This window comes from Astatotilapia calliptera, chromosome 9 (genome assembly GCF_900246225.1).
Source record: "Astatotilapia calliptera chromosome 9, fAstCal1.2, whole genome shotgun sequence".
Classification (NCBI taxonomy): domain Eukaryota; kingdom Metazoa; phylum Chordata; class Actinopteri; order Cichliformes; family Cichlidae; genus Astatotilapia; species Astatotilapia calliptera.
The window spans coordinates 7,428,004-7,442,455 of NC_039310.1; the positions used below are offsets into that span (position 1 = coordinate 7,428,004).

Here is a 14,452-nt window from a genome sequence, read left to right on the forward strand (position 1 = left end):
AGACATACAAATAACACAATTTAAGTTTGATGAGTTTAACTGCAAAGCAGATAATGCTATTAGAAATTGAAATAAAGTAGAAAAACTTACTTTTTGGCATACAAATTACTTTTTTTCGTGTTAAATTGTCTGTGTTTGACAAAATGTGCTGATTTTTCACATGTGATAGCAGAGCTGAACTGGGCATGCACAAGATGAGTCACATCATTTGAAACTTAGCCCTGATTGGAGAAATTGGAAGTGTTACAACTGACCCACGTTACAACTATCCCCGGTCTCCCCTAGTGCTTTTTCGCGCTGCTTTCACAGTTTTTGCGCTTATTTTCTGGAAAAGACTGAAGAGAATCTGTACTCAGGTCTACTAATTTATCATTCTAATTACTCCGGCTTCATTAATGACTATTTATAATATTGCTTTGCAGTATTATGTTCCAAACAGAAGGACTAAATACCAGCCAAAGGGGGTTTTCACAAGCTGACAACTCAGAGTAACATTTCAGACTCCACCGTGGATTCGTGATTTAGACAGCCTACTTTTTGCAGCGTGATGCCTCCCCTCCCTCTCCTCCCCTCTGCTGGCCCCGGCCCCAGAACAGGCGTAAGCCATCAACAGTATGTTCGCAGTCTCAGGCTGTGTACTAGGAAACATGAGCAGGGTGAAATATTCAGAGTCCCGGGCAGCGCGGCGCAGGCCACTCGATAAAGCGGAGGAGGAGACGGCGGTCCGTGCGGTTTGAGCTCAGGATCTCAGGAGGGGAACATGTGAGCAGGGAATGGGTGACTGGAAACAGGATTATTGCTCTACACAGCAGAGAGACGCAGGAGGGACCCGGGACAGGTAACTGCACTCACAGTGATTTACTGCAGCAGGAATGGAGCCGCGTTACTGAGACTCAGGACAGGGATGATGTAGAGGACAAACACGTATACAACTTTGAATGAACTGGACCGAGTTTGCATGGCTCTTTATTCTCACTTGTAACCCCATATAGAAAGCTAAATACAATAAACGTGACACAGGTTGTAACTTAAATATTACTAGTAATACTACTAGTAGTAGTAATATCGCTTTGTGTTTTATTTCAGTGCTGTTGCTGCGCGGAATTTGCGCCAGGTTAATGATGAAAGCTCAAAGGTGCTTCTCTTGTCAGGACACATTCAGTATTCGACTAGAAGTTACAAATTGAGGGTGAAAGGAGGAAAAAATAAAAATGTCACATTTTTGTGAAGGCTGTAGGTTTGTTTGTATTAGATTTAAAAAGGGAGGAGGAGTGGAAGCACCAAACAAAATAAACCATTCACGAGTTCTTGACGCGCGACCACAGAGCAGAGGACGATACTTGGAGGTGAATTCCACTTGAACACATTTTACAAACTCAAATTTAGTGTTTACCGTTCAAATCTTGCAGTACCACTCCCCTGCTGTCTCCTGCAAATAAAGTGGAAGTGCATTAAATTGAAGAGAGTGGAATTTTGTCACGTAGAAAAATCAGATAAAGAGTTAGTAAGTTTATTGCAGCGCTGCATTAACGAGTCACATAACATTTATTTACTTGTCTCATAACTGATCTGCTGTCTGCACGCATTATTCACAGTTTTATTTATGTCAATTTCCTCACGCATACCTTTGCACATCAATGGATATTTGTGCATAATGAGTCTGCACAAGTGCTTCTGTTGTTTTGTTTGTAAAGCAGCTGATGCATCAAAGCTTCGCTGTTAGGTACGATCTGCTTTAATCAGATTGATCAGCTTTTTAAATGAAGTGTAAATAAATGAGCGAGCACATTTAATAAGGTTTGGAATTTCAATTTGTCAGAGAAATTTTTAAAGTGTGTTTTAAAGTACTGGCATTATTAAGTGGTTTTTTGTTTTTTTGTTTTTTTGTGATCCTTGTGGCCAAAGGTCAAGTTGTAATAGTTTCCCTGGCGAATTTACTTGTCATCCTCCGAGGTATTTCTGAGCACGCTTTGTGTAAAATATGTACACTTGTTCCACAGAAGAGACACTGGGACACTGTGACAACTCCGTGGATTTCCTTCCCTCCTTCTGATATTTTACGCGTCAGAGAAAAACGGTGGATTGTCTGACCAAAGATGAACACCATCGTCTTTAACAAGTTGAGCAGCCAGGTTCTGTTTGAGGAGAAAGCGAAGGAGGTGGAAATGAGCAGCAGAAATTATCTAGAAGTGATCGACGGACAGCATCCAGACCTCCTCTCCAGCAACCAGACCATCAGAGACAACCAGGCGATCAGACACCGGCGGAGCGGGTATGTGGAGCGTTCTGTTATGGTTAACGCTGCTGGTCAGCATGTGCGGAGTTGGATTAACTGGAGTTCCCCTCCGGGGTGTTACTAATGAGGAGTGCCTCTATTTCACGGTTATTTCTCCCAGCACGAGCTAACAGAACGAGAGAGAGGGAACAACAATGCTGGTTTTGTTATCAGAGCGCTGTGGTTATCGCTCCAGTTTGTGCGCAGAATTAAAGACAGCAGACCAAACACCCAAGCCAGACTTTTGGGTTCAGATCCTGTTAAAATAAATATTTAATCCATGTGTGTGCACGAGCCTCACTGAGTTGTAATACAGATGCATTTATTAACATTTGGATTTGATAAAGTACCAGCAGCAGTGCGTAATTGCGCATTTATGCACAAACATTTGAAACTTACGCCGGCCTCAATAAGCCACAATTTTGGTCGTTTATAGGTCCCAACATTATGCTCTAGATCTCCGCACTGAAAGAAAAAATAATAATAATTAGTAATAATAATAATAAAAAAGTCTAGCTTTTTTTCATGTGGATTTAATGCACCAGGATTCTAGGGCTCAGGGAATTTATATTTCCCAATCTGGCCTTTATTTTGGTGCTGATGTTCACAGCTAATCTTAGAGTTAATAAGTAGGTCAGCCTTGTTCAGTAGCGGAGGTCTCCATCTGTTTTCAATAAATAAATTCACCCTTGAGCTCTCTGTGTGGTCTAGTCAATCATGTAAGGGGCCATTGATTTTTTTAAACTATATATTTTCTACAATAGGAAGCAGGTGTAGGTGAAGATATGTCCTGATATGTCCATGTTTTTTAGTTTATATCACAGCAACCTGGGGCAAAGCAGGTATGTTAAGGAGCCTTGTGAAGAAGAAACCCTCAGTAATATTAAAAGAATTCTGTGTGAACTTATGTGAGTTGTAGGTGTTTTTTCAGGGGATGGATAAGGCTAACAAAGTACATTAAATTTTTAAACAGAGTGCGTGTGTGAGAGAGTGTGCTTAAAGCCAAAGTTCAGAACATGGAATGAAATATCCTTTAAGATGTTCATAGCGATCTGCATTACAAGGAAAATATTTGTAGAACATGAACCTCGGGTAGACTTTGAGGTTAGACTAAAGTATGTTACATCTACAGTGAGAGCAGCTTTTTGGTGAGATAAAAGGAGAAATGCAGCACAGCACCATACTGACATCTACAGGTTCATAAGACCTGGAGCTACAGGTGAGACTGAGTCCTTTACAGCTCAGGAAAAGCAGACTCAAAGAAAGACTTTCTAATATATATTTAAGAGCTCATAGAAAATTCATATATTGTCATTTTTCATCTTGTGTAATTTCACTGTAGTGATCTTTTATGAGTTGCTGTTGTAGCTGTACTCACCACTGAGTTGCTGAATTGGGATTTGAGAAAATATATTTGCGATCTTCCAGGCCACAGAGTATATTCCCTACTTTGATTTTCTGTAAGTGAAAACCAGAAGTATAATTTCAGCTTTTTGTCCGTCCCTTGTGTGATGGTTTGGCTCAAGCTGTGGCCTCTGTTACATTGTTCTTGATCCACTTTTGCTGGGTGTGAAAAGTTAATCTGGCAAATCTTTGTGCCTGAGTAGAATGTTTTTGTTTGTTTCATAGCAATGTGTTGGCGGCTTGTGGGACACGCAATGAAAAATAAACTGCAAGTGGCTATTCTCTTTCTCCCCCTCACTGACTCAGTCTCTCGTTCTTTTTCTCCATCTCTACATCCCTTTAACATCTCTCGGCTTAATTGCAGTGCTTTTGGTGAGAAAATTGCACACTCTGTAGAGTTTTCACTTTATGTGTCATGACTAACAAAGTCAGGCAACTTGCCGCTCCACTTAGGACTCAACTTGCTGCTCGCATAACACCGTTTGTTCATTTCAGTATACAGCACGATCCTGATTCTGTTTCATTGCTTTAAATTCATATTTTATCACATTTTTAAAAGCAAAACAATTTGTTTACTTTTTAGTCTTTATTCAAATAAGACAAGCATTGTGTTAACTCATAAACGCACTGTGGGCACATCTCCTATCTTACTCATAGAAGGAAGATGTGTTAAAAATTAGGCATTTAAAGAAAAGATAAAAGATTCTACAAACTCAAATACCAGATACATACTCTACCCGTTTCTTCACAGGGGTCGTCCCAGTGGTGGTAAAGTCCGACACAAACGTCAGGCCCTGCAGGACATGGCGCGGCCGCTCAAGCAGTGGCTCTACAAGCACAGGGACAATCCCTACCCCACCAAGACAGAGAAAATCCTCCTGGCACTCGGCTCCCAAATGACGCTGGTTCAGGTGAGACCACTTTCTGGTAATCCTTCAAACTTCCAGGTCAGGTGACAAAGAAATTGACGGTGAATACAGAGCATTAGAGTTATGTTTAACAGTTAAGGTTGATGTCTGTTGTTGAGAGCATTGAAAAGCTGTATTTTCATTTGCACTTGAAGTAAGTGGAACATGCGTTTCATCTTGAGTACTGTGCACCTATGCAGCAGCACTGAATATTGTTGTTTCTTCACACTATTGTAAAAACACTTTGCCGATGACTGCTTTAGATTTACATTATTTTATAGGTCAGTTGTGAAAAACATAGACGCATTTATATATTTTCATTCCTTTATTTCTCAAGAAAGCCTCACATTTTTCTTTAGCTTCAAACCAACAAAGATTATACAGTAGTTACATTGTAATTATCAGTTCAGTTTTTCACAAACTTCACTTAGTTGCAAATAGAATTTTATGTCATGTAACTTTTTTGACTTTACAAGAAAGGCAATTAATTGAAATTAATTTGAAGCATTACTCTGGTTTTTTTTTAATAAGAATTCTGGAAAAATGGTGAAATCAGTCTTTTTTATTATTATTGTTTCTGCGTAACACGGATGTATTTTTATGCTGCATTTTCTTTTGACAACACTTCATTGGGACTTCACGCGGGACCTCGAAGTGATCCCAACCCAGAGTTTGGGATCCTCTGATCTGCAGTAATGCAGTTAGAAATGCAGATTTCATATACGCTTTAAGCTTTATTGCACCCTCTGCTGATGATGCCAGAGTACAGTGGACGGCTTGACTTTAGCGACTGACCGCTGAGAGGAAAACCCAGTGGAGAATATGAGTGTGTTTGGTGTCTGGCACGTGCAGCTGTGTATGTACAGTATCATCTGGCTGACAAGGTCACTGATACAGCCTCAGAAAGTCTGCGGCGGCTTTTTTGGGCTGCCGGCCACGGTGCTTAATCTGGTTCTCATTTTGGGGGCCTGATGGAGCTGTTTGTTTTGGTGAGGGCGAGTAGAGTGCAGAGGAATGCTTTGTGTTGGACACAGGGGTGCTGTGCCGCTCACACACACTACCACACAACCTCACACACACGCATGCATGCGTTTAAGCTGACACTCAAATACCAGCAGCAGCGTCAAAGGTCAGTGGAATATTTCATGATGGTGAGTGTAGGTATGCAAGTTATAATTGCATTTTCCAGCATGAAGGAGGTATAAAAGTTTTATTAATTCATTTTTAATTGATTTTCTGTTAAGTGTGCGTTGCTGAGTCAATGTATCAGCAAATCAAATAGCTGACTGACATCAAACTGCCACAAATGCACTGCTTCTAAAATCTCAAATCAACCTGGAGACAATTTTTCTCTTATTTGTTGAACTTTTGAAAGGATATAATCTTTAATAAATGGGCATTTGGGACATAAGCCACAATTTTAAAAAGTGCTGAGACCATCTGATGATTGTATTTTCTCATTTTGTAGACTAAACTAATTTATATAGAGCCATTAAAAAGTGTTATATGATAGCACCAGCTAACTGTTGACTCACATTTCTTTGCCTGTCCATTGATTGAGGATGAGAGCTACCCCTTTCTTCCACTGTTTAGTCCAGAAATGTAGAATGCATCACTTCCTGTGCATTTTCCCTGGAAACACCCACCTGGCACCAGGTGTTTAAAACAACTAAATCTGTCATGTTTTAGCAAAACAGCCTGTTCTTTCCATGTAAATATTGTGAATCAAGTGTGCTGAAAATCCAGTCCCATCTCTCCATCACCACTGAAATCCCTCGCCGTCCCTGCATGCCGTCTCCTCTACGGTACACACGCGGCTGACAAGCCACGGCTGAGAGAGCTTGGTTTGGCGATTGGGTCCAGCCTTTTTAGGCGTCACCATCTCTGTCTCTTTTCCCTGAGCCATTCTTTCCCCGGCTCTCATAAGCAAGCTGTCTCGTGTCTCACCTCGCAAATTCACAAGATGCCGCCGTCCTCCTGGTGTGCCACGGTGCTGGGCTCGCGACAGAGGGATGTGGGATGGTCTTAGTTAACAAGAAACATGATACTGAAAGAGAGGATCGGAAAAATAAGTACTCTAGCATAAGGCCTCTGTCTCAGCCCCTTCATAAACTGCTTGAAATCTATTGAGCATGAAAAGTTTTTCATGTATAATATCTAATAGTCTCCATTCCCAGTGAAAGGAAGAGCGCTGGATCAAGTGTCTCTTTTGAAGACACTCATCTTGAAGACAGTGTTGGAAAAAATGTCTTATTGGTGGGAGGCCGTGCGAGTCCAAAATAAGCATGGGCAATGTACGCCTCAGCTAGAACGTTAGTTAATAAAATGTTGCGTTCGCTGGCCATCCGGCGTTTGAATGGTGTTAAATGTTTCTGCATGTTACTGATACAGAAAGGATGCATGCTGCGGTGTCTCTCTGGAGCGTCTGGGTTGTTTCTTAAGTCTCGGCCTCAAAGAGCTCCTCTGCAACCCGACTCTATATCTGTCTTTTGCTTCGGTCTTGCTTGGTTTTTCTGAATGAGACTGATGGCAGGCAGAGAGCAGACGTTTTCTTAGGGGATAGACTTTGTTTTGCTGGATATGGAAGAATTTGGAATCCAAACAATAACATATGTTTCTATTTGCTGTCCGTTCCCACTTCCCTCTTATTTGTCTTACTCACTCTCTCTCTTAGGTGTCCAACTGGTTCGCCAATGCCAGGAGGCGACTGAAGAACACAGTGAGGCAGCCAGACCTGAGCTGGGCGCTCAGGATCAAGCTGTACAACAAATATGTTCAGGGGAATGCAGAGAGGCTGAGCGTTAGCAGCGATGACAGCTGCTCAGAAGGTACGGTTTCTGAATCGTCAGCCATCCCATTTGAGCAACGCTGAACCAGGTTTACTGGGATGGGGGAGTGGTCGTCCTTTGACTAATTTCACCTCAAAGGAAGGATTATTAGCCAGCAATGTCAACACTCAATTTCCCCAATCCAATCCAACTTTATTTATAAAGCACTTTAAATAGCCAGCACAGGACCAAAGTGCTGTATAGTAAGTAAGTTAAGAACAATAGAATAAAACAAAAATAAAACACATAATACATAAAAATTAAATTAAAACAGACCTATATATATATATATAAAAAAAACAGCATAAAACAACATAGAATCAAATAATAAAAATAAACTAAAAACCAACATGAAGAGACGGGTTTTCAGAGGTGATTTAAAAACAAGCAGAGAAGAGTCTAATCTCTAAAGGCAGAGCGTTCCACACTTTTGGAGCTACTACAGCAAAAACACGATCTCCTCTAAGTTTACACTCAGTCCTAGGTGCATTCAGAAACAGCTGATCAGCTGACCTGAGAGAGCGGGTGGGTGTATAAAGGCTGTAACAGCTCAGAGAGATAAGATGGGGCTAGACCATGGAGGGCTTTGAAAGCAAATAAAAGAATTTTAAAATGAATCCTCAAAGGAATGGGCAGCCAGTGAAGTGAAGCTAAAATAGTGCTCACACTTTTGAGTGCGACGAGCTGCAGCATTTTGCACCCTCTGTAGATGAGTCATTGATGAAGCACTGACCCCTATATAAAGAGCATTACAGTAATCCAGCCGGGTGTAAACAAAGGCATGGATAACTAACAACCCTTTACTTACTAGCATGTTTAATTTTGATCTACAATATGATTAATTAGTTTTATTCACACAGTTATAATTAAAAGGGTGCCCTGTTTAACTTCGTTCACATGAACTGTAAAAACATATTTATATTGTCTTCTCTCCCAGGAAGCTGGCATAGATACAGTGCACGTGCTGTATATTAGTCACTTGTGACTCATTCGTATTTATGGAAGTTTTCCATCACATATAACTTTACATAGAACACATATAAGATCATTGTGTCCCATCAAATTTGTGTTGTTCCGACTGAGAGATGACATATCTATCAATCTATCTATAGATAGATAGATATTTTTTAATGTTTTTTTCTTTCTTTCAGTGAAACAGAAACAAGATTTTTCGGTGTCCATAGTATCAAAAATTTGTTTTTACTTTATATCTTTAAAAAAAGAACTGCCCGAAATGATCATTAGAAGCATGCACTAATCAGACTTGTACCATGTGCACCCATGCACAGCACACAGAGCAGATTAATTCTTTTTCCATTCACCAAAGCATATTATCCATTTTCATTGGCACCAGTTAATCTAACAGAATTTTAATAATGATGATATTTGAAAGGCCACTCCTTCTCTGTGTGTATGAGCAGCGTTGTTCTGATTTGGTGCTCTTTCGCTCTTATTCTGCAGCTCTCTGTCTCTCGCTGAGAGCATATCCTTGAATGCTGAATGTTAGAATAATTCAATAATGTGCATTAAAGAACAGTGGAAAACGTATGCTGCTCAGTCAGTTTGATGGAAGATCACTTCTGAGATATCACATAATAATGGCTCTCTTATATAAACTGGTCACATGCTGCGAACCTGATGCACTCTGTACCGACTGACCTGCGAACTTACATCATAGTTGTTGTACCCCCAAAATTTTAAATGTAGTGTCACGGAGTGAACCGGCGCCAAAGGCCAGTCCACCTCCTTCTGAGTTCCTCCTAAAGTGGCCCGACGCTCTGCAGAAACAGTGTTCTGGGCTGGATATAAATGGTGATCCAGCTGAGAGACGCCGAGGCCGATGGGCTGCGACACGCTGTCATTAGGACACCCTGCTGAGCCAACCTCTGCCTCCTAGTCTGCAATTGCAAATGAGCGGCTCCCTGTCAGCGTAGTGTATTTACTGCAAACACATGTTGATCCTCAGAGGGGAGAGACTGCCTTTTTGTACTCCATGACAGCACAGAAAACATGGGTAGGAAACATAAAAAAAAATACAACTTATATGAAAGAATAGAGAGAAAGGACGAGCGCTGTGGTGTCAGTGATCTCTAATTAGATTTTTGAGGAGCAGAAGCCGTGTGCGGCTCACAGAAGAATGTGTGCATGGTGTTTGCATTGTGTCTGCCACAGGCCACTGTACCACCGGAGGCTCTGTATATCTCCCTGACTCTTCTCCCTGTCATATTATGGTTATGAAGCTATCCGCAGCCTGCTTCCACTTCTGACCCACGCGCTAAAAGGCCCTCTATTATGTTTTTAAGCCTATGCTTTTGTTCCAGAGTCTATTTATGGGGCCAGATCTAACCCCACTGACCCGGAGTGCATTCCTCTTACTGTCTGAAATGGTCCAGCTTGTTTTGGAGTTGAAGTGCAGAGAAAATGTTGTTTTCTGTTTTGTGAACTGGAGTGTCATGGAGGTGCGAAAAGGGGCCTGTTTTCTTTAAAATACTGCAAGGATTTGATGTGAAAAGATTTATTTTATTGTCTGAGTGACAACAGGAAAAATGCTGAATATCTGATGGCGCATAGGAAGGAGAGCAAATACTCTCCATCCATGTGTTTCTGATATGTGGGAGCTATAATTTTAATTTGGCTCCGGCTGAATCAAATGTCCAACCTGTCCAAATTACAAAATTATGGTCTTGGCAGAGACGGTATCTAGAGCGAACTTCTCCCTAATTTCCCTTCTGCCAGAGGATATCTGGTTCTTCTGTGCAGTGTTTTATCTTCCTACCCCCCCACCTTTTCATCAGGTTTGGACCTGTGCTTTAATTCAGTGTCTCCAGTTGCAAAGCAGCACCCTGGAAATTATTTATTTCTGCAGGGGAACTTAGGGGCAGCTTGCTTTTGATGGAGAGGAAATTGACTACCATCCGTTATGATTCAGTAATGCTTCTTAAGTCTCGGCTGTGCTTCCCGCTCTTGAAGGAGAGCCAACGGGAGGGCAGGAGTGCCAGGTTCAAATCTCCCTGCCTCGTATTTGGATTCAAGTTCAGCTCAAAATAACCAGCACCCGAGTCAGATGGGACGCGCAGAACTTGGAAAATTATTTTAACTCTAGAAATACAATATTTGCTGAAGAAAATGTGCGTGATTGTTATATACACTTGTGCTAACTGGAGCTCCAGCCGCAATTCCTGTTTAAACTCCCCTTAATGCATTGACTGAGTTCCATGTGCAGTAGTAGAGATCGGAATCTTTAAAACATTTTATGCATTTTGGGCATTTAGCACTGATTAAGTACAGTGTTTAGCTTGTGAACTACATATGTGGTAACTGTGGGTTTATGTGCAGTCAGTGACTGCGACAGTATTGTTTGCACACAATGACAGAAACCTGAAAGCAAATGAAACACAACAAATACAAATCCATATCATCCAATATAACATTTCCATTAAGGAACAGTGTCCAACTTCTATAGCTCATGTTTAGAAAATTTAAAAAAAAATCTTAATTTTTTGAAATCTCTTAATAAATATATAAACGTGTAACATGAACTTGAAAAGGTTTGTGTGATTCACAGTTCTAATCTTACCCCCTCCTCCTTAATTCAAGTCTTTTGATCGGCTGATCCTCTCAAACGCAAATTCTGAACAGCAGTTGAGTGCGGCGTCTGCTGACAGCTGTGAAAGTGTAAGAATATATTTCTGCAGTCCATCTAAATGAGTATTCTTATCCTGGCACAGATGGGGACAACCCTCAGAGGACACAGAGTAGCCCCGAGGAGCTCAACAAGCCCATGTACCAGAGTGTGATCAAGAAGGAGGGCTCCTCCATGGTGGGGATGGCCATGGGCATGGGCATGGGCATGAGCATGGGTATGGGCGCGGGGCTGCGTTCGGCCGCCGAAGCCGCCTCACTGGCAGAGGACTACGTGTCTCCACCCAAGTACAAGAGCAGCCTGCTGCACCGTTACCTGAATGACTCGCTGCGCCACGTCATGGTGGCCAACGCCGTCATGGACGCTCGAAAGAGAAACCACTCCGGCTCTTTCAGCTCCAACGAGTATGACGATGAGCTGCTCTCGCCGTCCTCCTCTGAGGCTGAGGCGAACTTTGTTTATCGGGCTGGTAAGAAGCCACATTTCTTGCATTCTTTCCCTTTAAGAGTCTCCTTCACACACACACGCCATCCTTCACTTTTGTTCTTTTTCTGTCCCCTCCATCTGCACATTTTGTTTTAATTCCTGCAGCTGGTCCATCTTTTTTTCCCAGCTGTCTGTCTCTCTGCTTGCCTCCCTGCTTGTGTCGATAGTATATGACGCTTTATCTGGGTTGCCAGAGCACACCCTTTAACTGTCTTTTCACATGACGTTTGACTTGCTCAATGAGATTCTTGTGACCACTGAGACCTAGTTAGCAGAGCTTGAGTGTTAAGAAGAGTTTGATTAAATTATAGCAATATCCAGCGTGTGTCCAGCACCCTAACACAAACTCGTATACACATTTGTGAACCCATGTGCATAAATGTGTCTTTCACCCACCCACAGGCAGCTCTTCTGACCTAAATGCCAGACACAACAGGGCCATGTGCATCATGCTTACATTCACACTACTGTTTGGGATGCCTTTGATTGTGACACAAAGTCCTGCTGACAGAGCAGGGCAAACAGCCTCTGTGTGTGTCTTTAAGCATAAACTTGTTTTTTTTAACTAAAAAAGGATTTTTTTTCATCTCTGACGTACAAAAATCTGCAGTTTCCACCAAAACCAACATCATCCTAAAAGGTCAGCTCTATTTTACATCACTTCCACTGCTGCTAATGTCTTTACAGTCAGTAGAGTTGGAGGGATCATTTTCCTCCCTCTAGAAGAAGACACTTGCTTCCGTTCATTTTCTACAGAATGAAAACACTTTCATATCAAAACAGAGGATAGATTTTGTTTTTCTATGCCTATTTTAGTATTTTGATATTTTCCACTCTGCTGCTGTGTTTTAGTAGAAATGTCATGGAATGGAATTCCCCACAAGGAAATGATCCTTAAAAAATGTTTCCTAACTTTTACATGTTTTTATCTAGGGCATTGCTTTTTTTCATTTCAAGCTAGAGTTAACTTTATCAGTTTTATCTTTTTAACAAATTAATAGAAATAAAAGCAGCATGGTAAAATATTACATAGGGACTTAGTGGAGTCACTAATCTTTTATGAGGACCTTAAAAGAAGTGTGTGTATTATTGTTTTGAATTAAAATAAAAATTCCAAGTTTTCATTGTCGGTTCTTAGAAATGAGTTCCTTTAAGTCTCGGTCTTCTGACTTGAAGAGAGTCGAATCAATTAACTGTTCTCTGAAGTTATTAAATTCTGTTTCTAAAAAAGCCCTATTAGCATGTTTTGTTGTTTTAGGAAAGCATACCCGTAGTTGTTTTTGCACATTACATTACAGTAATGAGTCACCCTGAAATAATTACCCCAGTTGACTGCAGTTAGCTTGTTTTTAAGTCTGCCGGGGGAAAGCTGTGCTTTTTAACCCGAATAAGATAAAATGTCTCATAGCGATATCATTGACGCCGATGTTCTTCTAACCGTGAAGTCACTGTCAGCCCGAAGCAAATCACAAAAGCTTTGTAGCCTACAGAGGCTTTCACGGCGCTTCAGCTCACAGCTCGTCTGTGGCGAGAACAATCAGAGGTCCTCCTCAGCTGAGAACACTGGGCCATTTGTTCAAGCAGACTTCATAACCAATAGTAACGTTTTCACTTTCTGCAGAGCATGGACAGGACCTGGAGGGCCTGGATCTGAAGGTGTAGGTGGTGGAGTAATGGAGAAGTGAGAGCATGTGTGTGTGTGTGTGTGTGTGTGTGTGTGTGTGTGTGTGTGTGTGTGTGAGTGAGAGGGGGGGGACAAACGTGGACAAATGTGTTTCCTATTATCTGAGCATGAAGGAGCGTGTGGGGGTTGGTTTGTATGAAACGCAACAACGACTGCAACGGGTACAATTGCCTTTATCAAAAAAAAGAAGAACTTCAAACCCCTTGACCTGAACGAACATCAGGCTTTTTTCACAGTGAAGCACCTGTTGAGACTTACAGATGGAGAAAGAAAGAAAGAGACGGATAGACCAAGTGAGACTTATAACTCCTTTCTACCAGATTTTAATAAGAGAACTCCCCTCCCCCCAAAAAAGGATTAATTCATCTGGCTGACCTGCTGTTTTTAATAGAGGCTAACTATTTTATCTCTATAGCTGATATAACTTCTTGGCTTTGAGGTGTCCCTCTTGGATTTCTCGGGCTTTGGCACCATTACAGAAGTGTTACTCTCTTACATGCAAGAGAAGCTTTCAAATCCGCACATGGAAAGTTCTCAGAGGCGGCGTTGACTCATGGGATCGAACACCTGCCGGGGGCTCTCCGATCTGATCGACCTGCTCAAAGAAACGAAACAAAAGAAAAAAGTCGAGAAGATGAAATTTTAATACCGCATCTGATTCCCCCGACAGAGCAGAGAGAGAAATCACTTTAAGCTCGGGCTTGCGTCACTTCCTCTGCAACTTTTGAATATTTTTTTTCCTCCTGTGGGCTCCGCTTCCCAGATACTTGTGCAGTGAACACATTCCTCTTTTGCAAATAGTTTTATTGTGTTTTTATAATAAGAGAAAAATGTTTCCCCGAGTACCTGATTTCACATAAATCTGTGCTTACATCAGAAACGCAGAGAAAAAAGAAGACAGAATAAATCAACTTTAAGCTCTCTGAATGTTCCCCTGCTTTCTTTCTGACAGTGACAAAACGTCTGACATTTTCACTCAGCAGGGAGAAACAGAATTTAAACGTAGAAAAACAACAGCTTAAACACAAAACGATGTCTCTCGGTGCATTCTTTTGCCGAATTCCAGCTTGTGAACAACCACTTGCGATTGGTCAAAGCAAAAGTGGCGTGCCTGGCAACCATTGTGCCATTGGCTAAAAGTCCGTTAATAGGCCAGTTGGTTGTTGTGGCCTGAGCCCCTGTGACTACAGAGGGCAGTCAGACGTGGTAGGAGATGGTGAGTGT

At 41.6% G+C, this 14,452-nt stretch overlaps 1 protein-coding gene across 1 annotated transcript in view; it reads left to right on the plus strand.

The window, feature by feature from the left end:
- The first annotated feature begins 646 nt into the window (after positions 1-646).
- Positions 647-14,452, plus strand: part of mkxa (mohawk homeobox a) — a 28,190-nt gene continuing 14,384 nt past the window's right edge. Inside the window, exons 1-5 of the mRNA XM_026180037.1 lie at positions 647-838; positions 2,001-2,272; positions 4,431-4,590; positions 7,262-7,415; positions 11,144-11,527. Of these exons, the coding sequence (XP_026035822.1) occupies positions 2,097-2,272; positions 4,431-4,590; positions 7,262-7,415; positions 11,144-11,527 (874 nt within the window). The 5' untranslated portion in view covers positions 647-838; positions 2,001-2,096. The remainder of the gene's footprint in view (positions 839-2,000; positions 2,273-4,430; positions 4,591-7,261; positions 7,416-11,143; positions 11,528-14,452) is intronic.